Source organism: Caloenas nicobarica, chromosome 1 (genome assembly GCF_036013445.1).
Source record: "Caloenas nicobarica isolate bCalNic1 chromosome 1, bCalNic1.hap1, whole genome shotgun sequence".
Classification (NCBI taxonomy): domain Eukaryota; kingdom Metazoa; phylum Chordata; class Aves; order Columbiformes; family Columbidae; genus Caloenas; species Caloenas nicobarica.
Window position 1 is genome coordinate 203,907,045 of NC_088245.1, and position 24,283 is coordinate 203,931,327.

At 43.7% G+C, this 24,283-nt stretch overlaps 2 protein-coding genes across 2 annotated transcripts; both read right to left on the reverse strand.

Moving 5' to 3' along the window:
* Positions 1–5,406: 5,406 nt before the first annotated feature.
* FUT4 (fucosyltransferase 4) lies at positions 5,407–7,032 on the reverse strand. The gene has a single exon (XM_065647722.1). The coding sequence runs from the start codon at positions 7,015–7,017 to the stop codon at positions 5,932–5,934; it is 1,086 nt and encodes a 361-aa protein (XP_065503794.1). The 5' UTR covers positions 7,018–7,032; the 3' UTR covers positions 5,407–5,931.
* A 152-nt stretch (positions 7,033–7,184) lies between these two features.
* On the reverse strand, positions 7,185–22,740 carry C1H11orf97 (chromosome 1 C11orf97 homolog). Its single transcript, XM_065645591.1, has 4 exons — positions 22,479–22,740; positions 21,408–21,512; positions 18,388–18,533; positions 7,185–7,475 (listed from the first exon to the last, which is right to left on the reverse strand). Exons 1-4 carry the CDS (start codon positions 22,738–22,740, stop codon positions 7,185–7,187), a joined length of 804 nt encoding a protein of 267 aa, XP_065501663.1.
* Positions 22,741–24,283: the final 1,543 nt, after the last annotated feature.

Genomic DNA, 24,283 nt, shown 5'->3' on the forward strand with positions numbered 1-24,283 from the left:
TGCTTCTTTATTTTGCCTTCAGCCTCTACTGCTTACTTGCATTTAACCCAGGACTACTGCAAAATCTGACCAAAATTCTCAGCAAACATTCGTATATTAACTTGTCTCTTCTCAGCTCTGCTTTTCCAAAGTAAGAAGCTCACCTCTCCAAAGCAAGAAGCCACCAGAGCCACAGGCCCATGCACATTTGACAAGCAACGTGTGAGTGACAGTGAAGAGACACCAGCATTAAACCGAGCAAAATGTAGGTTTGAGACTGGAAGAGAAAGAAAAACGTTCAGAGCTCTGTCCTAATCTCAGGAGGCCACTCTTCTTCAGAAACAGATGTAAGCATGAGCACAAGCATGGCTCTGACCTGTTTTAATTGGGGCTAGCGTCAACATTTCCAAGAAAATTCTCTTTGTTCACAGTTAAGTATTTAAAATGTATATCCAAGCTTTCCCGAAATTGCAAGCCATTCAGTTATTTTTTATTTCTGCATCATTTTTTCCATTTTAAATCCAACTTTGCATCTAGGACATTTCTTTTCCTGCATCTCACATAGTCCTGTTGTGCTTGCTTCAAAAAAACCAATCATATTTAGCACAGTAGAAATTTATTTGGCAGCATTGCAAATGCACTAAAATGTATTCACAGTATGATAATCTACACTGCATGTTTGTAAGCATCTTTCTACGTTCTGCTCATCAATAAGATGACCGATTTCCAGTCATGGGCACTCTTGCAATGGGGATCTCGGAGCCGCAGTGTGCCGCAGCTTGGGCATCGCTGCTGTTCCGTTCCTTCCCGCACTTCGCTGCCCCGCATCCCAAAAACCTAGAGCATCTTCTACTCCTGTGGCAAATTCGAGGATGCAAATCCAGAATTGTCTTCCATAACGCACACAACCAACCTGCGGGCTGATTAACTTCAAAAGATGGCTTAATAAATAGAGAGAAATGCAAGTTTCAAATTTTGGACAATCTTTTGATAGTTATTCACAGAATATTATTAAAATATTGAGTGTTAGTGAAATGAAGTCCAATTTTAATTCAGTTTGCAAAATCCATGCAATTATATCATTCCAAGGACCTAAAACTGTGTAAGAACTTCACTGGTTTAGAGAACTATTTACTCTTTAAATTTTCGAATTAAAAGGGGCTGGTAGCTTCAGGCTGTTTGCTGAGCACAGTGAGTACCTTACCGCAGCAGGTGCCAAATCCCTGCAGCTCCCAAAGCGCTCCTGAAAACCAGGCTTTGCCTTACTCCTCTCAGACATTCTATGGAGTGAGATCCTCAAGAACAGTAGCTCAAGATCATAAAGAAAACATCTGCAGAACTTAGAGCAGACAGATACTGTGGCCTCAGGCATTGTTTTTAAACTGACCACACAGAAGAAAATACAGAATTATACAGATCATAATTGTTAAACAGTTGGTTACAAGTGGTACCTGAGTTATTCAAATAATGACTTTTTTTCTGATTAGAAATAGGCTTTTACACTTGGATCTCGATTTATCTTTAGTTAAATACCACTTCAATCCATGCTAAATCATTGTGTTCTCATCAACAGATTTTAGATTGAACCAGCTTTATGCTTCTACAAAGGACTGTTTACACTCTTAAATCAAATACCATTTATTGTTGGCTAGAAAACTGTGCAAGTGAGTTTAAAACTAATCAGGCACAAGTCACTTCTTAAGAGTCACCAAACAAGCTTGAACTAACTGTACTCAATGTTTGGCAGAAAAATATTTCCACCAGTTTCCACAACCCAGACTTCAACTGTGCCTGGAAAAAATAGCAAAAAACCATCTCCCTTCTAGGGCACGAGTAAACAAGCAGTAAGGTTAAGCTCTACTTTAAAAAGTTAAATGTGATGGTGATAACAACATCCACCACCTGGGGGGAAGGAAAATGAGGACAGTAGCACTTTCCCCATCCTGGCCAGGCTGGAAGCTTCAGAAATGGTGAAATTTCTCAGTTCTATGCACCAAGCAGTACAGAAAATGAGCAAAGAGAGAGGTAAGTAATCGTCTGTGCTGCAATCTGTGTTAACAAACGCTGAGGGAAAGAGCTTTGGGCTCCTTGTCTTTTGTTGCTCAGTTGAAGACAATGATGAACAAGCATGAAAAAAGCTGCAGCTAAAAATGTAGCCATAGCACTACCTGCTGAATATCAAAATAAACACAATCTCCCTTTCATTTTTAAATTTAAGGGAGGGAAAAATTCCAACCACATCCAAATTCTCTGTAGGTCAAGAGAAGGTTTGTTTTTTGGTTTTATTTGAAATGATGTATTTTCAGCAGACATCCAACTTCAATAAATACTCTTTTTCATAAGGAAAATAACTCAGCACAGCCTCTCCTATGAAAATATTTTTCTCTTGGCACAACCAGGTTTCATTCCTAACCTCAGACGGTCTGACTGCTTTTAGAACAATCAGCCACTTCTATTGATTAAACAAACAGGAACATAAATTAATTATCTTTAAAAAGCAGTTTTCTACAGCTTTCATAACACAGAAGATGAAATAAAAAATAGGGTCATTTTGTGCTACTTCCTTTCTTTAATTTTATTGTCAATCTAAATATTATAATTAATACAAATACAAAGTTACTTCATTCTATGAAGATTAAGAGACTTTACAGTATAAAATTCCCTGAGGTACAATCTGTAACTTAAAGAATCACATAATTCTCTATTCCATTTATACCATAATCAAAAAACAGTATTATTACTTCTCTTTATAAAAACCAGAAGATAATGATCTTCCTTTCCCTCCACTCCAATTTTTTTAAGGCATGGAATAAAACACTTTTTCAAAATGTGTTTTAAAATACTTTTCTACTTAAAACAGAAAATAAATTTGCTTAATTTTTACAGATGGATTTTATATGTCACCTGCAATCTCTTGTGGAGTCTGGTACCTGATCTACAATCTAATTGGCACAGACAAATTTTTTATTCATCATTGAACTTGCCCTCTGAAAATTGAATTACAAAAGACAGTTACAATTAGCTTATCACGGTGCACTGACTATTAGCCTGTGGAGTGGATGAGCCAAAAACCAAAGCAGATGCTGTGTTACTGACTTCAGCAGCTGTAGATTGGGCTGAATTTCCTCCCAAATCCAAAGGGAAAAGTGTGTAACATTCACATAAGAACTATGAAACTAGAAGAGGCTTCTTTTTTCTCCCAAAGCCAGCGCTCTGCAAAAATTATTATAAGACTGCTGTTATCATCATACAATTCTTGAAAATAATGCATAACCTACAAATAAAGTACAACTATATCACGAATGGGCGATTTATGTCTTAGTCAAACACAATGCTTTAGTTAATGCATAGTTCTTTCCTGAATTTTACAGAACTCTAGCTCATCAAAGATTTCAACTGCTTTTCTTAGAGAGGCTGAGGGAAAAAAGTATCGGTTGCAATCTTTGGAAATTCCCATGCGCCCATAGTCTGATCTCCTGCCTGTGCCATTACTAACGATTATCCAGAATGGTGTGCCTGGAAACTTCCACAAAATGCTAAAAAATTTAGAAGGAATGAAGAAAAAATGCACTAGTTTCAGTAGACTGATAAAAAGTAATGCAATCTTAAATACTAGTTTTTAAAGATTGCTCATTGCTTTTAAGATTAGGGGTTTACATATATTTATGTGAACTGTGATAAAAACTAAACAGCAAAAGGACAAATCAAAGGGAAACACAGTCTACTTTTCCAAAACTTAGCTATTAATACCATACTTAAATTCAATTTTTAAAATTACCAAAACCAATTTTATGGGAGCAGTAGCCACTGGCAGAGAAACAGATGAGCATGCAATGAGGAACATGCTTTTGCTTTAAACAATCACTTAAGACCTGCTCAAGTGAAAATGCAGCATTAGGGACCATCCCTACTGTACTCTGTACAGCGTTGACTCTCCTTTCGCCACAAAATTTTGACAGCAGCTCTGGCGTTAGCAACAGAAATGGTTATGAAGTACCTTTAGCTGTCTTTCATTGTGCAAAGGCAGAAGGGAATAAACATACCAGCCAGCAAGATGTGACCTGGTAAGTTTGTGAACATCGTTAATGAGCTTCACTATTACAGATTTTCTTCAGTAATCTTCAGTTCCATGCTTACTTAATCATGAGGATCATCTAACTTAAAATAAATTACTGCAGGCTGTCAGCTCATAGATCTAAAGAGCACCTGCCTGACGTCCCTTATTGCTCAAGTCAAATTTAATCCTATTCTAGCCCAAATACAGCTCCTACTGCCAGTAAACTCACCTGTTCTGATGCCCAGCTCTTATTTGCAACTGGCTTTCTTCTTTCCCCACCTGTTCTGTGCCCATGTTTTTATTCCATGTGAATTCTCTGCATATTTCTATGGATTATTCAGCCCCTTAAACAGGAGCTAGATGAATCCCTTCATCATTTGTGCAGGACTTTTGTGGGTTATTGTTTCTTGCCATCAAATCTTAGAGTTGCAAAGGGCAGGGAGGGTTCAGCTTCATGAGGACAAGTAATCGCAATTGACGTTTCTTTCTGGATTTCCGGATGCAAGATTACAAATAACCAAAAAGTAACCACATGCCGACTACTAGGAAGATCTTACTCCAGCAAAACGGCAGAGTGAAAGGGAATAACTATCATAAATGTTCCCAGTAGGCACTGTGAGAAGGAAGTTTTACCTTAGGAATCAATTTATTGATTAAAAAACCAAGCTTGAAAAAACCCTCAAAACCAAAAGGAAAAAAAAAATCTTCCCCTTTTCATATCCTTTCCTCACACAATCTGTATTTTACCAACAGTCTGGATCTTATTCTCTGCAGTAATTTTCTTTTTGAAAGGCAGTGATTTGGGACTTGAGTTTCTGTGGGTTTTTTTTTTTGGTAGTTCTATTTTACAAACAGTAAAGCACTGTTCTGAGTAGTCTGGCACCCAGCAGAATTGTTTTAGAAGTGTGCCATAAACCAAAACAATCGCTACACAACAGGACAGTCTAATGATACTAGAGAAATAAGTTAGCCTTTCTGTACACATATTCAATATAGTAATAAAAACCCTGTAGTTCTGAGCCTTTCCCTGCTTTTTCCTGTATGGCAGTAATTTTGCAGAGAAAAACACAGAGACTCCTGTAAACATTTTCTAATTCCTGAATAAAGGGAGGGTGGAAATGCTATGACTTTTTCCCCTATAATCTGTCTTTTCCTGTACTTAAAGCTTTTCTCTACTTCCGTACAGTATAAAGGTGCCTATGGTTCTGGTGGGCAGTGGAAGAAATATTCTGCATCATCTGAGCTGTTTGTTCCACTCGGATCCAGTCTCTTCCGTACACATTTCCTAAAGGGAATTACTATTCAGCTCAAAGAATAATTAGTTGGCTGCTGCAATTTCAATCATTGCTAAAAAGTGCCACTGCATCATTACATTCTTACATTCAACACTTGCAGCTCAGAATTTGTCTGCAAGTAGCTTTCACACACATCATAATCACTGTTAAAAATGTTTGCTTTAGTCTTCAGCGTACAGAAAACCAGCACAGATCATGTATCCCCTGCAAGCAGAAGGAAGTTTCACGGTCCAGGAAGCTGTCATAGCCAACAAAATTGGTTCCAGCTATTTGGCTGAAGAACTTAACACTGGATTTTATGTCGAGCTATGCACATCTGTAAAGGTTTCAGAGCTGTACAACTTCTGGAAATTTAACTTCGCTGTTGAAGAATCACCTCGCCTGATGTTTCTTTGTACTTCCATAATTCTGCACTTTAATAAAAATCTTGCTTTCGTAGGTTTTTCACAGCTTGTTTACCTGTACCTGTATGCTTCTCTCGCTGATGACAGCCTTCCGCGTTTCCCCTCACTAACGACCTCTGCGAGACCCAATCCCCCCGGTGCCTCGGCACCACCCGCAGCTGGACGGGCTGGCCAGGAAGCCTCACCCCCAGGAACATCAGCTTTCAAACCAGCTGGCCAGGTTCTGTACAGTCTTGATCTGATTCCCGGCTGTCCGCACGGCCTCGCAAACCTTGCAGAAATGCTCGTCCCAGAACGAGGTGATGTGGACCTCGTACTTCTTCCTCCAGGCGAAATACCTCCTGTAGATGGCTTTGTTTTTATCGAGGAATTTCAGGTAGATGGCCAGCAGCCGGGGGCTGGGGAAGTCATCGACATGGATGAAGGAGTCGGGGGGGATGAAGCGCTCGTAGTTGGCCCTGTCGGGGCCGAGGACGACGGGCACGGCACTGGCGGCGAAGGCGTTTCTCCAGAGTTTCTCGGTGATGTAGTCGGTGTGCTGGGAGTTCTCGAAGGCCAGGTAGAACTTGTAGGCTGAGACGGTCTCCACCACGCCGCCCTTGGGCAGCGCCAGCCCCCGCGCCCCGTACACGTCGATGGCGACGTGCTCCTTGAGCTGGCGGTAGTAGCGCACCCGGGCGTGCTCCTCGTTCCAGTTGCTGATGACCCAGGCCACCAGCCGCGTCTTGCGGGGCAGGACGAAGGGCCGGGGCGCCGGCAGGGCGTAGAGGTACCCATAGGGCACGAAGATGTCCGAGTCCCGCCGGTAGGACATGGTCCAGTTGAAGATGCTGGCGAGCGCCCACAGGTCGGGCGAGTGCGAGGGCGACTCGAAGTTCATCCACACCCAGAGCTGCCACGGGGGCCGCGGCGGGGGCGCCTGGGGCAGCTCCTGGTCGTGCAGCACCAGGTCGCGGTGGTGGAAAAGCACCGCCTGCGCCTCGCCGTACAGGCTGCGGTTGGAGCTGAGGCGGCAGCCCGTGATGTTGTAGCGCCGCCGGCAGTCGGCCGAGCCCCGCGGGCGGCCGAAGGGCTCCCACCACAGCAGCACGTTCACGTCGCCGCTTCCCGCCGCGGCCCGCGGCTCCGCCGCCGGCTCGGGCAGCCCGGCGTAGAGGGCGAGGGCGGCGGCGGCGCCCAGCAGCCCGGCCGCCAGCGCCCAGCGCCGCCGGCGCGGCCGCCGCCAGCACCGCCGCGGGCAGCCGGGCCGCCCGGCGGGGCAGCGCCGCGGCGCCGGCTCCATCCACGCCGCCCGCTGCCGCCGCTCTGCCCTTGGCGGCCGCCGCGGGGCAGCCGCGGGGCCGGGGCCGGCCAGCTCATGCTGCGGCTGGGGCTGCGGCCGCCGCCGCCTCTCAGCCGCCACGCCCTGCCCCGGCGGCGGGGAGGCGCCGGTGCCGCCGCCCCTCCCGGTCATGCCCGGCCCGTCCTCGCCGGGCGGCCGGCGGCACCGCCGCCTCCCGGCCCCGCGGCCGCCCGCGCACCGCCGCGGCCCGGCCCTGGCCGCCGCCCGCCCCGCCCGCGCTGGGCCGCGGGGACGGCGGCTCTCAGGCTCCCGGCGGGGCTGCGGGGCCTCGTCCCGTCCCCTCCGTGCGGCAGGTGCCACGATGGCAGCCCCGGGGCTCGCCGGGGTGGCCGCGGCAGGTGCAGGCGGTGGCAGCCCTTGCTGCCCGGACAGCTCGGTGGTTCATCCTCGGCTCGGGGCTGCAACGGGAATCTGTGTCTCCGCACTCGGACAGGGCTCCCCTGCCCCAGCCGCAGCCCCGGGCGCAACCAGGGAGGGGTGCGGGGGCGGCCGGCAGGGAGCTTTGGGGCACCCGCACCGTGGGACGGCAGGTAGGAGCACGGGGCAGAGGACCCGTGTGTACTCCATGAAGGCAAACGCAGTCTCCTCTCCCCTTGCCATCTTGCTCAGGAGACAGCAGGACTGCTCCACTGCTTCCCGTGCACCTTCTCACTTGTTTCTTCCACTCGGCACCTGAAATAGTCAGAGATTTTAAACTCCTGCGTTTTTCCCCACGCCAGCTGAGCTATGGTTTACACGCTGTATTGGGAGCCCTTGCAGAGATACTTTGGAAGAGGCAGGGGATTTTCTTTTGAAACAGTTGCAATTTAGAGAGTGAAGTTGCGACAAGGTTTGAATAAATCACGTATTTAGAAAAAAAAAATATAGCAGCCACAGTAGCTTTGAATTCCTGTCAAATTCAAACAGTTTCAAGCACCTCTAAAAGGATGAGCAATTAGAAAAACTAAAATAAAATAAATTAAAGAAGAGGATTCTTTTGGCCTTTTAAAACTTTCTTAGAAACATGGATGTTTATATTAAAGTTGTTAAATCTCACAGCTATTTAAAAACTACAAAACCTTATGGTTACCAGAAAACTACTTTTTCCAAAGCTGGTCTGAAAAAGTCTGTCAGGCTTGAAACTTTTTTTCTCAAGTCACTTGCTTCAGTGATCTAAGGGGTCATTGATTCACACAGTTCAGAGACTGTTTGTACACATCTGGGGAGTTTCCAGTTCTGACGCTACACATACTTATATCCAAGAGCTATAGATTCAAGGTTCTCTCTTATATGTCTACTCAAAGCAGTGGAATTACACCAGGCATGAGTTCTCACTGACCATTTGGATCGCAGCATAGCTTTTATATAACACATAGGTCAAGGCCCTGTGACTTGTCTCTAAATTAGTAAAAAAAGTGATTCAAGCCTGTTTACACCCCAAAATAAAGAACAGTTGTGTGTGAGTTTGGTGTTAGGTTAGTAAGTGGGTCAAGTGCATCCATAAACTTATTAAATGTACTTAAAGAATTAAAGAATGGACATGAGCCGGCAATGTGCACTTGCAGCCCAGAAGAACAATCGTATCTTGGGCTGCATCAGAAGGAGCGTGGGCAGCAGGTGGAGGGAGGTGATTCTGCCCCTCTGCTCCGCTCTGGTGAGACCCCACCTGGAGTCCTGTGTCCAGCTCTGGAGCCCTCAGTGCAGGAGAGACATGGACCTGTTGGAGAGGGGCCAGAGGAGCCACAGAAATGATCAGAGGCTGGAACAGCTCTGCTGGGAGGACAGGCTGAGAGAGTTGGGGCTGTTCAGCCTGGAGAAGGCTCCACAGAGACCTTATTGTGGCCTTTCCAGTACTTGAAAGGGGCCTGTAAGAAAGATGGGAACAGAATTTTTAGAAGGGCCTATTACAATAGGACAAGTGGTAATGGTTTTAAACTGAAAGAGGGGAGATTCGGGCCAGACATGAGGAAGAAATTTTTTACAATCAAGGTAGTGAAACACTGGCCCAGGTTGCCCAGAGAGGTGGTAGATGCCCCATCCCTGGACACATTCAAGGCCAGGCTGGACGGGACTCTGAGCAACCTGATCTGGGTGAAGATGTCCCTGCTCATGGCAGGGGGTTGGACTAGATGAGATTTGAAGGTCCCTTCCAACCTAAACTGTTCTATGATTCTGTGATTCTATGAAAAGTGCTTGCAGACTTCCGTTGCCCATGTTGTAAGCACTCGTAAAATATTAGAAACACCAACAGCTGTGGTGATAGTACCTTACTGTCTCTGCTCAATGTGCTGTGTTGGCTGGAAGGAATCTCTGAGGGTCACTAATCCACCCTCCCACTCAAAGGAGCACCATTGCCCGCCCTAGCCATGCTGGATGTACTTCTGACGTTGCCCAATACATGGCTTGCTTTATTTCCGAGAAGAGCTCACATTCAGCTTGATGTTCATGTAGCCCCCAGGTCCTTTCCAGCATGCTTGTTAATCAGCCAGCCAGTTCCCTGCATGTACCAGTGCATGGGAGTTTTCTGCTCCCCATGCAGAACTTGCCCTTTCTCCTTCCTGAACTTTCCAAGGTTTCTTCTCGCTCACTCCATGTTTCTCAAGGCCTCTCTGAAGTTGTACAAGCCCAGATGTCAACCCTGCTTTCTAATTCAGTATTGTCTGAAAAATAGTGTGCTAGCCAATGGTAGAAAAAAAATCTCTTAGTGCAATAAACATGGAACCTATCTTGACAAGTAACACTGATTTTAGTCACAAAATGGGAGTCTGGGAAACTTACTTTACCCCAGTAGAAAACTGCAAACAAATGTAGAAATACAAGGCTAAAGGAAAGTCAAATCCTCTGAGGGCAGGAGCTGTACCTAGAATCAATCCAGAACCCATCTACTATGATGACTACCCTAGTCCGCCTTAATTAAGGATTCAGAGTGGTCCAAAAGCTCTACTGTTAGTAATTTTACCTATTTCTACAGATAATGTGAGAAATTTGGGACCCATGACAGTCAGCAGGAGACCTCAATTGACTTCTGTGGAATTCTGATTCATTCAATAAATTTTATAGTATCAGCTGCAATGGCAGTTCTTATTTTCCTTCAGGAAAGTAAATTTCAGCATTGATATATGACTTTGGAGGAGTCTTTGTCTAGGTAAGTTTTCATTTCCATTGCTTGCAGATTTGATGCTGAGCCATTCCAGTTCCAAAGCCTAGCTAATCACATTGACGATGCCAGGCCTGATCCTACAAAAGGATAGTCAACAAAAATGTTGGCATTAATTCAGGGTTTATGAAATGTTTCAGGACAACTCAACATGGAAGCCAAGTAGTGACAGATTTAAAAAAAAAAAAAAAAAAATATATATATATATGCTTTCCTTGTGAAGATTACTCACAAGAGTTGGCTAGTTACTTTTGATTTTTCGCAGTCCCACAGTGAAACTTGAGCATGACGTTCAGCTGCACTGCAATGGCATCCACTTTGAGACTATTGTCATACAGGAACAAATCTGCTGAATTATTTAGCATGAGATCAAAATGAGGCTTTCTATATTCATCAGCTCACTTAGAGCTAAAGCTCTGCACTGCATATTGAAGAAAGCTATTGCTGAAATCCACAATAAGTTCCATATACAGCATGGAAATCCAGTATTACTTCCTATTTGTCTTATTATGGCAAATAAGAAATAGCTCAATTTAGATGAGAGGAGAGTAGCCTAAAATGTTTATGTGAGTAATACTGTCACCATAACTTCCTTTTCATGTTACATCTGCCTCTGTGGAGACTAAATACATGTTTACATGTTGTGAGGAGTCCACTAGTCCAAAAGTCTTTATAGAATTTGTATCTACAGCATGATGAAAACAATTTTCAAGGCTTTTTTTTTAATTTTTACAAAAGCTACCGCTATGTGTTCTTCAAACTCCTCACAATGTGGGAGATGATAGCACAGAAATATATTTTAGTTTGATATTCATCTTAGTCACTACTGAAAGTAATGATAGGTGTGTCTTCAACTAATAGTCCAGCAGCCTCCTAGAAATTTTGGTGTAGTAAACTTACAAGGAAGACATGCTGTGTTGCTGTAGAGTGAGGGCTACAGGGAGCGGCCTCACTGTCAGGACTAGGGTTGGAAGTTGGGTGTCCTCAGACTTGTGCGTACACGAGGGATTTCTCTCTCCTTTGTCATGTCTCATTTCTCTTCATGAGAAGAAACACCACCCTGGCAGCATGTTAGTGGCACAATCGTGATCAGCCACTTGGCGCTGGTAGGGTTTTGTCAAGCAGTTTTGTTCACTCTGACTTGGGAAAAACTCCACAGATGTCACTGGGAAGTACAACATGATGAAGGTTGAGTAGCGTTACTAGAGGAAACACACCTGGTTTTGCCTGCTTTGGAGGTAAATCATCCCAGGAGATAGCTCCACGGACTGAGGACCACAGCGAGTTCTTGGCGCTGTATACACAAACCAGGCAACTGTGGTTTAGCTGCTCTGTGGAAACCAGAGTAAGCTCTGCTGTTGCTGGTAGTCAGGAATTTAAACCAAAATGCTGGCCATTAGTAATGAAGCTGTCGCAAAACAGAAAATATTTTGCTTATTTGAAGGTTAAATGTTTGCCTTTTCTAACAGCAGTAAATATTTTCGCCTAGAGCTTCCCAGCTGGCTTCCTCTTCTACTCTGACTCACTCTGTTTTGTCACACTTGAGAAGAATTTAGGCCTAGAAAAGTCTTTGAAGTTATTTGTCTTGCAAACACAGTTTTAAAGGTGCTGCATGATGTGGCTGTATTTTCAGCTATTCTGTCAACCAGGGAAGCCCTGTAGAGTTTTTTATCCTAAGAAAATGTGATCAGCTTCAAAGAGCAGCAGGTTGCTATCTGCCACCAAGATGACACTAGAATGACTTCGAAATCTCTTCTTCATAAATAGTCCCCACGGTTTTAATGCAAGTTTCCGCTAAGTAAGAACCTAAATCCTGTATGAAAAAGAGTTATAAAAATTCTGTTCTGTATAAATTGCATATTGTATTTTAGCATGAAGTTTAAATGCCTGTAATTCGATTAGCTAGTGTTTCATATTCAGGATTAAGATCTTTCTGCTTGGAAGTTTAAAATTCTGAAATACGATGAGAAATAAAAGAATCAGTTGAAAGCTGATGCCTGCCGTGTTGGATGAACAGCTTCTCGACAGACAAGTCCACGTTATTGCACATGTGGTAAATGCAATGTTAAAATATCCTGCCTGGCGACAGTTCTGCTTGTGACTGTGAGCTGGGCTGGGTTAAAACTACGTAAAGTTGATGTTTCCAGGTCAAGGCACAGGCATGAGCAAAGGTGCTGCGACACTGTGGTTGGAGGATCCTGTCGCAGAACACTCTTCAGCCTTCCATTGCAGCACGTTTGCTGTTCACCAGTGTAGACCAGAGCCAAAATCAGAGGCAAAAATTTTGCTACCAAAACCACATGATGCCCGGATACTTTGACATGCGTGTGTGTACCAGCAAGTCTGAATTTGGCTCTTTGTGGATATTTGTTGGCAGTTATCATGGATTTCAGTCCATCTTGGTTTTTGGAGCACTGGACTGCATCTGACGCTCTCATTTTTTACTCCATGAGCATCCCCCAGGCCAGAGGGCAAGGGTTTGTGGTAGAGCTTGTCTTCAAACATCTTTGAACTCCAAGCATCGAGGTGACATTTCAGTCCAGGAGATAAGACTGGCTCTAGTTTGAAGTAAATCTCCTAAACCACATGTAATCTAGTGATGGGGCTCTCAACACCAGTTGCTTTAATAACTTGACCCCCTCCTATCGTGCTTCATTGCTTGATAATGTGGATGTAGACTTCGAAAGGCATCAGTGTTTGAACACTGTTATTAATACATGGAAGCAATGAAAACATTTCTCTTTCAAAACAGCACTATTTAGTTTGGAAATGAAATAACATTAAAAAACTAAAAGAAAACAGTAGCTGAACAGTTAGATAGTAAGAGATCGCTATGTTAAAATGTGAGAACAATTAATTTAAATAACCTGGAACCCCATTTAATAAAATATTGTAAATATATTATAAACATAGTAATATTAATACCATTACTATAATACTATGCAATGTTATCACATTTAAACAAATTGCTTAGTTTTATTCAAATGAAAGATGAGACACATAAAAAGGTCATGAACATGAATATTTCAGACTAGCTAAGAATTACCCAAGCCTCGTAACTGAAATAAAATATTCGGTAGAAAACATCAAAAAGACATCTCTGTTGTGCAAGGTTGCTCAACAAGAAAGAAGGAGCAAAGGCACAAATGAGATTCACAAATCTGCCTTTGTTGCAGCAAAACTGAGCTAGTGCAGGAATCCAGGAGAGACCCAGAAAATATTTTCATTTGGAAAATTTTAAACCAAGATCATGGAAAAAAAACCTACTATGAATGAGAAAACAGAGGAAGAGTAGAACAAAAATAAAGCAAGGAGCAGAAGTGAGATGCAACAAGCTTAATCAAAGCCTCTATCTGAAAACCCAGTGTTTTTCAAACATTATTGTGTGGTTCATGATCAAATTTGCATTTTAAAAGTGAGAATAATGTTTTCAAAAGCAGCTACTCCTCCACTGCCTCAGGTGCAGTTTTCAGTGCCAATAATTTTTTTTCTTTTAGAAGTCAAATGGAAATGCTGAAAAGTGTTGGCTTGGAGCCAACTAAGGTGTTGTGGTGGGTTTTTTTCCCTTCTCGCTTATATAAAAATAAAACCAAACTTACAGTGTCAGAGAAGAGTTCCAGATAATCAAAAACCAAACATCCCATTTCATTCACAGATAATCGTAAAAAAAGCAAAAGGAAACAAAGTCTAGCTTTGCAAAGTTGTCACTGAGACTGTTCCTTTTTTAACAATATTCAGTGTGGTTTAAATACTTCCTTAGGATCTGAGAGCCCCAGAAGTGAATCACATCTCCACCTCTTCAGATCACACCTTAGGAAAGATGCGAATTATCAGACTGAGTTAGCACTGGGAATAAGGAACTCTTCAACTCTGATTTTAAATTATCCATCAGTTCTAGATAATTTTTTCACTATACAATACAATTCCCTCCTTAAAAAAAGACAGTAACATTTGTTCATCCCACAGATTTACTGGAGGGATGTTTGGGAAGAATTCTGGCAATGAAATCTGCAGGATAAGCGCTAAGTATTATTAAGCTGGAAAAGAATGTGCTACACTTATTCTAGAAATACGGCAAAGATTGATCATTAAGTTAGATTGTTAAACACGATGACAGGAATGCCTGGTCCAGCACCTCCTCACCTAATCATGGGTTGTCATCTCCCTCCCATCACTCCTACTTACAGTTCTGCTCCCCAGGTCGGCCAGGCAAAAGATCAATACTCTGTATTTCTTGCATTACCATAGCACTTCGGAAACAATCATGGATCCTTCTAGACATGGCGCAAACACAGCTTTTGCCCCACTTTTTGAGGTGAATCTCATCTCTTCCCAGCAGTCCTTAGTCCTCAAAGAGGGGACACATCAGAGTCATAAAAGCCAGCTCCCCATTTTCAGCACCCGCTGCACACACAAGAGTTGACCTACAGGATTGTCATGGTTTAACCTGAGCTGGCAATACAATCATGATAACTGCTCACCCCCCTCCCCACCCCCCAAATGGGGGAGAGAATCAGAAGGGAAGTGAGAAACTTGGATTGAGATAAACACAGTTTAATAAAATAACAAAATACAAATACACTACTAGTAAATATATATACACATAAAAGAGAATATAAAATAAAAGATACTCAATGCAATTCCTCACGAACTCTGTCTGCACCGAGCAGCCAGTCCCAGGAAGCAGCACCTGGTCCTGAACAGCTGAGTCCAGAGAGAGAAAAAAGGAAAAAAAGGCAGAAAGGCCCAGAGTCCTCTGCAAAATGGCAAAAGGCTGAACTAAACGTGCCGTACAGAACTCTCTCTGGCTCCCACAAAAAGAGTGAAGAAAGCAAAGAAGCAAGAAAGAGAGAGAGAGACCAGAAGATCCTGACTCTCCTTAAATATGAAGCATGACACTAATGGGATGGAATACTCTCATTGATCAGTCTGGATGTCAGTCAAGCTCTGCCCCATCCATGCCCCTCTTCCTTGATGCCTCACACCTGTGGGCAGAGGACTCAGAATGTCCTCAGCTCTCAGACCAGAACAATTAAAAACATGAACTCTGTTCAGGGGTGTTATTTCTTGTTCTCAAACTAAGTCCAAATAATGATGGTGCTAACTACGAAAAAGAAAGGTTTCTAACTGCATGAAGAAAATTAATTCATTTTCAGTCAAACCAGCACAAGGCTCCATCCATTCCTCACGCCCTACTCTCTCACCAGTAGGACTGAGGAGAAACCACCTAGGAACCTATGTCTGACTCACCCTACAGCAATGTAGTTATGCTCAATATACCCCATGTCTCCCCTGGAAGTACTGTTGGTGTCCACACGGAAGAGCAGCATGGAGTAAAGGTCCAAGGCCCAGACAAGACTCAGCACGATCTCCACATTGTCCCAGCTCTCAGCTCCACAACAAACCTCCCCAGATCGCACTTTGGGGCAGCAAAGAGGCACTTTCATCTCCCTGAGCAGGGAGTCTCCAACTATCGCTCTTCGCTTCCTCCCACAAGGCTCAGGCTCTGCCAGCTCATACATTTTGCTGGAGAGAACTTCCAGCCTCTCCTTGGCTACCAGAGCACTGATCCTGTTCTGTAGTCGCAAATGTCACTCCCTTCTCCGGTACCTCCTCCAATCATTCAAGACCTTCCAAAGCTGGTTTTATACAGTACCTAGAAGGATCCACATTTGTTTGCTAAGTGGTATGGTAACACAAAACAGCCTAATGATCATTTGGTATTACCTCCCTGTAATAATGTTTAAGAGTGAGAATAAAGTGACAGGTTATTTCAGGTTCCCTGCTGTCTCTGTGGTTCTTTGATGCTATGATAACTCTTACATAGACAGAGACATCACAGGCTTATTTAGGTTAAACTTTTATTACATCAGGCTAGATACCGAATCACAAACTCTTGGCTTATGAACTGCTCAGTTTAATGAATGGACTAGGCCTAAGGTATTTTAAGGCACGTACATTACAATCTTTTGCTGAACTTAGAATGACTTTGGAACAGAGAAGCCTAAGACAATGTCAAGTTTCAGAGTAGCACATTTTCGTCAGAAGAACATTTTGTATTCTTTGGATTGTGACATCTTCAGCACTGGCTGAAATACGGATCAGACTTGGCTACTACAACATCTGACGAAAAAGCAGTACAAGGATATGAATAGAACAACAACAAAGAGGAAATAGCTCCCTATCCAAGCACAACTTTCTTCAAAACCTTAGAAATACCAATCTACATTTCCAAAGGCAGACAGTCATTTTGATGTTTGATTTGAAGCATCAAAACAGGCTCAGGACTTCACAGCACAAAAGTTCAGCAATCTGTAAAAAAACAAGACCCATGGTAAGGACGGATGAGACACCACACAGTGAGCCCCCAAAACCACCAGTCACTTTTAGGGAAAAGCAGTGAATGGGAGGAGCAAAAATAAATGCATTAACTTCAGTAAATTAAGCAACACGGCTACATATTTTTTTCTTTTTGTCTCTTCTGCTTATTTCTCCTACAAATTTTTCCTTAATTTCTTTTGGTTTGTACCCGTGTTGCTGAACTGTGTTCTCCTCTCTCCAGTTCCCTTGAGGAATTCCCAACCTTCCGTCCTACGTCTCCTCTTTCATTCCCCTTGTCTGTGCTTCTTCCTTTTCCCTTCAGTGGTGCCTTTTCTTCTGGCACTAAACACAGAAGGCTCTTCTTTTTAGTCCATTTCCACAGCCTGTATCTACTCCATCTGCCAACTATTACTCCTTCATTTCTTCCCTGGATCCTTACACAGAAGAAGGGGTGTGAATGGAAATGGTTTGGTGAGTACAGGAGCCAAAGCCAGATTGCTTCCAGTGTTTCTCCTGTCTTGTTTCTTTTCTGCCAGCCTTTCATGTCACCTGCCTATTCTGCTGCAAAAGAGGCAGTATAGCTAGTAGGGAGAGCACCACTTCTCTCTAGCAGCAGCCCTTAGGAATGAAGGTACATCTAAGTTCCCAAAGGAAAACCAACAGATCCCATAAATTTCAGCACCTAAATCAGTTTGAATAAACTGCTTTGTTTTAAGGCTGTGCTTCTCTCACAGATCTTAACATGAAATGGAGGAGATCAGGATCTTTGAAAACTCTGTGTGCTTTCACTAGAAACCTCAGGTATATGAGTTCAGCCAACATCTGCAAACTCTGAGGCATTCTTTTGTTGTATTTTCTATGGTGTGGCTAGAATTTTCTTGGTTTATTACCAGAAGTGACTTCAGTTAATATGTAGCATAGATTAGGCCTGGTTGTATAATCAAAATCAAGTACTACTTCTAGAGTAAAGGCAGCCATGGCAGAAGGCTGGACTGGTTAAAAGCTTCTTACACTAGCAATAACTTAATTCATGCTGCTGTTATAACTAAGATCCCACTATCTCCAGAGCTCACGAGATCAAGAGAGGAAGAAAGGTGGTAGTCAAGCAGCTGGTTGTATTTTTAAACCACTAGCCCCCAAGAACATAAGAAGCAGCTTCATTTAATAGCAAAATATGGTGAGTTCACATACTCTGCAAGCTCATGGCACTAACAATATTCCTCTTACAAAGCTAATGAACTCAGTGTTTCCTTAGGGTTTGAAGCTCTTACTCTCCACTACAAAGTTAATACATTTGACCGAAAACCAGAAAGTGGGCACACTGAGAAGACTACACTAAAATCTACCAGCTCATAAGGAACTGATGTGCTCCACAAAAGCCACACTACACTGACTGTAAAGAAATACATGCCCAGAGCACCAGCTGACCATTGCAGGCAAATGCTAAAATGCCTGAAATGCTACCTGGATCAAGTGTTTTTCAGGAGGTGCGTTGGACTGAGGGCTTTTCCAACCATTTGAATTGGTTAAGGTTGGATGTTAAGAAAGGCAAGTAAGGTTCACTATGCACAGAAGACCAACACTTACCAGTCATCAGTTGGCAACAAGTGATTATTCCACACTTACAAAAGGTTTCAGCATATGAAATAAGGTCACTCAATACAGCAGTCCTAAACAAGTTCCTTATGGAACTATTTCAAGTCTATTGGCTACTTAAAGGAAGAGGTGGGTTAGCTCTGCAAAAAGATGTGCAGAGGTGAGAAAGAATATACAGGTAATCTGGTGAAAAATAACACTGAAAAAAACAGATGTACAGTCCTATGAGGTATCTATGAATGATAAAATAATATTACCCTGCAATTTTGACTCTTACTTTTCATTCCTCCATGCCTTGAGTAGAATTGAGGCTGTAAAAGTAAACTGTTCTTGTTCCGTGACGCTGGTTTCAGGCTTCCAAGGGAGAAATTCTTTTTCACACTCCAAATTCCTTCCAGAGCCACTGTTAAGAATTTGTCAAAATAATACCGTTATAATCGATTACTTCAACTTGTTCTAGAATTAATGTAAGTTTTAAAAGACAGTCCTTTTGGTCTATACAGTAATTAGAAGTAGTTAAGCAGAACACTACGATCTTCCTCCATAGGTAATGAAAAGAGACTGACATTTCAGAAAGCAATTCAGATTGCTAAAGGTATATAATGGTCTCCACTGTCTGCAGAACAGCTCAGGACTGCCAGGCTGCTAACTGAAGCAGAAGGCCCCTGATCTGTTATGTATAACAAACTGCAGTAATACCATCAATGCATCCAGCGTGATGTATTGGTCATACTGGAATATCAAATGCCCTCATAAAAAGCAGAACAATGTCCTCCCCCAAAAACCCCAAACCAACACCACCAAAACAAAAAAGCTAATTTATTTTGTGGAAAGGTTACAATTTACTAACTGTCCAATTTAGGTAAAACTATAAGCTTACTAATCATCTAAACTGTGTAAATCAGTAACCATCCAACCTGACAATTGTTTATCAGGACCCAGGCCACTCAAGGAGCAACTTTAATTCTCTAGATGTATAAAGATGAAACAGGAACTAGGTACTTGCTGAATAATCTGTACACCAACACCTATTTGACCTTATTATACATAGCATTGTTATGCTATGCATATAACATATTATGCTATACATAAGATTTATACATTGAGCTTGTTATACATCCATATTACACATTCTTGTAATTAATTTTTTTTATAGTGTTTCTATATTACCTTTAGTACTTTAAGCCTTTGTAACATACATTTCATTGGAGGACTCTCCAGAAATCATGAGAACCTATATGGCAGCATCCATTCATACAAGAAATTGAAATATTCTAGACAATTCTGATCTATTGGCAAACACAGTGAAATACAGTTGGGTTCAGCTCTTAGTAACACTAGACACATGAGCAGATTGAGCAGACCAATGTTAACATCTGCAATTCCGCTACTTGTCCAGAACCCCATTACAGTCAATAGGAAAAGAACAGGCACTTTTAGAGCCACTACCTAGGACAAGTCAGTTTTCAAAATGCCTTTTTTTCTCTCCTCTTACTGTAAACAGAGCCAACATAAGTATAATAGTTAATTTGCAGGTGTGTTCTGCAATTGCCTAAGGAGCCTAATCACAGTAATGGAGTTGCAGGTTCAAATGGTCTTTACAGGATATTGACTACATCATCTAGCTTAGGTACATTTTTGGCTGTGAATCCAACTGTTTTACATTAATTTTCAATGACATTAGGCCTGGGTCTCAATGCTACATAAGAGAAAACATAAAGACTTCTTTCAAAATTTTCAAAACTTGGAAACAAAGGCAAAAATGCCCTTATTACATTTGTGGAGGATGTAATAACTAGGAGATGTAGTAGTGCACTTATTTCAACAAAATGCAGCTTCATATAAGTAAGGAACAGCTATACCCTATGGAAGAGAATGTGGGGTTACAGAAGAGGAACTGTATATTGTGGAGCAAAAGCAAAATGAATTTAGGTGTAACAAACAAAAAACAGTTCAAGGTCCTAGTGCTAATGCTAACTCTAATTCATATTCTAATATAGTTCTAAAATAAGTAAATTATTCCCTCTCCATAGGCCACTAGTGATACAAATACTGAAATATCATGATCAAATTTGTTATTCACATTTTAAAAGAGGAGGCGAAACAATGGTGAGAGTACCTAAAGAGGCAAACCCAAATATATATGTATAAACCTTCTCTGGGAGAAAATCCTGGATACTAAAAAAGGCACTGTTATATACCCAAGAAAGGCAAGGAGCTGAATCATGAAAATCCAAATTATTAATCGGGCTTTTGTTTTGTTTTTCAATACATCAACCACTAAAACAAACTAATGAGAGAAGCTGTGGAATAGCCAGCGTTACTCAGTGAACTATACAGAGAGGTACCTAATAAAATACAACAGCTTGGCTGATAAAGGTAGTAAGACCTCGTAGTCAACCAGATAAGATGACCTATCCTTAAACATTACAAACTTCTCAAAAGTAATTTTCCACAATTTGATTAATAGATCTTATGGCTGCAAGAGACCACCAGCATGATGTAAGTTTTGTCTTACATGAATCTCATGGCTTCAGGCTCCTTGCACCAAGACTAGCAAATGAGCCTGGACCAAGGCTACCAGTTTAAGTACAAAATATATAAAGTCTGTACTAAAAATGGTGTATCTAAGTGGTTTTTGTTAAACTGTCCCAGCATTAAGCTCTCTTCTTCTTAAAAACCACTAATTATCGCTGCTTGGATCTTACCTCATTTTTACCTCCAGTTCTCAGAACTTTCAATAGCTTAGCTAGACCGACCCCACCTTGTTCCCTCTTAGACATCCATTTATTAATTTGCCTACTGTAATCAAGTCTCTCCATAACCTTTACACTGCCTAAACAGACTGATTTTCTAATCGTTTTCACTGTTTTCCTGTCCTTTATTTACCCTTATCATTCTTACCTCAACTTGTTCTTGCCAACACCAACCTCAGTTTTGAACAGCAGAAGGGGATAAAGTATTCTAATAACTACAGCACTTCTTTCAAAGAAAAAGGTAACAAAACCTCCCTACTGCCTGGCATTTGTTTATATTTTATTAAACTGATAGATCATATAGAACTATCCATGTTGTCTATGGCCCTCTAATTTCAGACTAAAGACAAAAAAGTAATAGAGACTATAAGCAATTCTTCTGTTTCTAAATGTTCCCTATGGATGTCTCTAAATGTTCTGGGATGTTTTTCGTAAATAATAACTTTGCCACAGTTCTTCAGAACAATGTACATTTTATTCACCCTGACAAATGCTTGCCATTTGCTGATAAGGAGGATTACCTGCAGCTGGGTGTTTAACTTGGCATGCTTCTTTCCAAAAACAAAACTCTTCTTCCAGTATTTCTTTGACCCTCCTAGATGGCTCAACATACGCAAGTTTCTTCCCTGTTAGTAAAACATATTACAAAAGAACCAGTTATTTTAACCCCCCAAATGCTAACGTGCTTTGCCAAGTGTAATGTCATTTTAGAACAGAATCACAGAACCATTTCAGTCGGAAGAGACCCTCAAGATCATCGAGTCCAACCATAACCTAACACTAAACCATGTCCCTAGGAACCTCGTCTAAACGCCTTTTAAACACCTCCAGGGATGGTGACTCCACCACTGCCCTGGGCAGCCTGTTCCAATGCTTGACAACCCTTTCCGTGAAGAATATTTTCCTAATATCCAACCTGAACCTCCCGTGGCGCAACTTGAGGCCATTTCCTCTTGTCCTATCACTTGTTACTTGGGAGAAGAGACCAACCCCCTCCATGCTACAACCTCCTTTCAGGCAGTTGCAGACAGCGATAAGGTCTCCTTTCAACCTCCTTTTCCCCAGGCTAAACAGCCCCAGTTCCCTCAGCTGCTCCTCATAAGACTTCTATGCTGCTCTGCTTCTGTTTTTAATACTGTTGAAGGCAAATAAATCATTTACAAATACGTGGCAGGGTTCGGCCAGGCCCTGCGCGCGATTCCCAAGGACAGGAGCGAGGGGGGTCGGTCTCGGAGGGGAGTGCTGGTGGGCTGTGGTGTGGGGAGGAGGGAGCCAAGGCCACTCGGGCACAACAGCCGTGTCTCCCCACGGCAAACCACCTAAGGCAGGGCGAGATCTCCAAGGAGACATCCTCACTGAAGATCTCCAAGGAGCTGAAGAGGGATTAGGGCAGCTCACGGGGCAGGGGAGTCCCCCTCTGACGGGGCGCTGCTGTGGTGAGGGGCTGGGGGAGGTGAGGGGCCCCCGGCGCGGTGCCCGCGGGGATCAGCCCGAGGGGACAGGCCGGCGGGGCCGGGGCGGGGAGGGGTAACGGACGCCCCAGGGGGCGGCGAGGCGGCCCCGCCGCCGGGCCGGGGGTTCGCGGCGCTCACAGGGCTGCCCGCCGGCCGCCGCCTCGCCGCGCACGTCGCTGCCCGACTCCTCGCCCGCCACCGCCAGCAGCTCCTCGCTCGCCGCCCTCATGGCCGCCGCCGCGCCCGGGCAGGTAGGAGCCGGGCGGGCCGGTTGCCCCAGGAGCGGGGGCGGGCGCAGGCGGTCCGGCCCTGCCCCACGGGCAGCAGGGAGCGCAGCGGCGGGGCCCGGAGCCCCCGCGGGGCAGAGCGGGGCGGCAGCGCCCTGCCCTCCCTCCGCCATGTCGGGGCTGCGCCGCGGCGGGGCGCGAGTGCCGCGGGACGGAGCCCACCTGCTGCCGGGCGCCCCCGCGGCGGGCCGGGCGCCATTGCGCGTCACAGTTGGGGCCTTTTACCCTTTCCACAGCCCGGGGTTTAACGGAGGGAACACCCCCGAGGCGGGGTGCGGGCAGTCGCCATCCCCAGGGGACTGCGGGCCGTGGCCACCTCATGGCCAGCTGGGGCACAGGGTGGGTGACAGCCCGAGTTGCCGTTAACGGCTCCGCTCTCGGTATCAACGGCTGCTCCTTTGTGTCCCTCAGTGCTACCACACTCAGCAACGCGCAGGCATGAATGTCTCGTACCCTGTGGGGTGTTGCCGCTGGCCTGCCTTGTCGTCCTCATCTGAGGCAATGGCGACCGATGGACATAAAGACAGAGGAGTCCAGTTTGACTGGATGGATGATCTAAATCTACTAATACTTAAAAATACTGTATTGATTTTAATAATGCTTTTCGTAAAATGAGGCATCTTGAGATGCTGTTCGTAAGAAACAATTACCTTTCCAATATAATAGGCCCAGGCAGGATCTCTCAGCCAAGCATATTTTATTAACGGTTTTGCAAGACCGGGTGTTCTGCCTAATAGTAGGCACACAGAATAGGGCAAAAAGCCCCTGCTTATATCCTGGGCCTCAAATTCTGTCCTGTTCCCCATTAATGGAGTACTTAAGGGTTTACAGACTCCCCGATGCCTGCCTTAGTTTACCTATCTCATTCATCTAATTCTAACAATCTTCTTCCCTTATTTATTTTAAATATGGATTCCTGGCTCTTTGGTTTCCCTTCCCCCTAGCTTAACGTTTTAAATACAGTAACCAGTTTGCATTCCGAGATTGGTTCGAAGAGACTTTGTCTTACATTAAGGATTCATAGTCTGATGTCTCTCAGTCTTTTCTCTCCCGCTGGGGTCAGGTGCCAGGTCCCCAGTTTTGTAAAAACAACATTCCTCCTTCAGTGGCTCCTTACACTGTTTATTGGACTGAAGTGGACTTGACTCTCCTTGTTTTGCCACTGTTGAAGTTTTGAGAAAGAAACGCAGCTGGCAGTTAATTAGTCAATGGATAACACAGCTGGTGGGCACAGGGAAGCTGTCCCACTTGCCTGGCAAGGTTTGCCCTGTGGTAGCTTCCTTGAAATCAAGACTTTGCAAACAGTAGTGAAAGCTTACAAGGCACAAACCAAGTCTAGTTACACAAATACATGATGTAATCAATTTCTTTATTTTTCCTTGATGCGTTTCAAGGCATATTCATCTTCCAGAAATGTCCTGAAAACAAACTGTCAATAAGCATTAAAAATCATCTTGTACCATTCATAGTTATGTTTTCCAACAGATGTGCTGAACAGGGCTTCTACAAAGGTGGGTGACAGAGGCGCTCTCTAGAGATGCTTGGTCAGAGCACCAAATGTGGGCCAACATACCCCAGCCCTGCTGCTGTTAGAAATGTACTTCAGCTCTGTTAGTGGTGTCTGGAAGGAGTCTGGGATCACTCAGGAAGGCATCT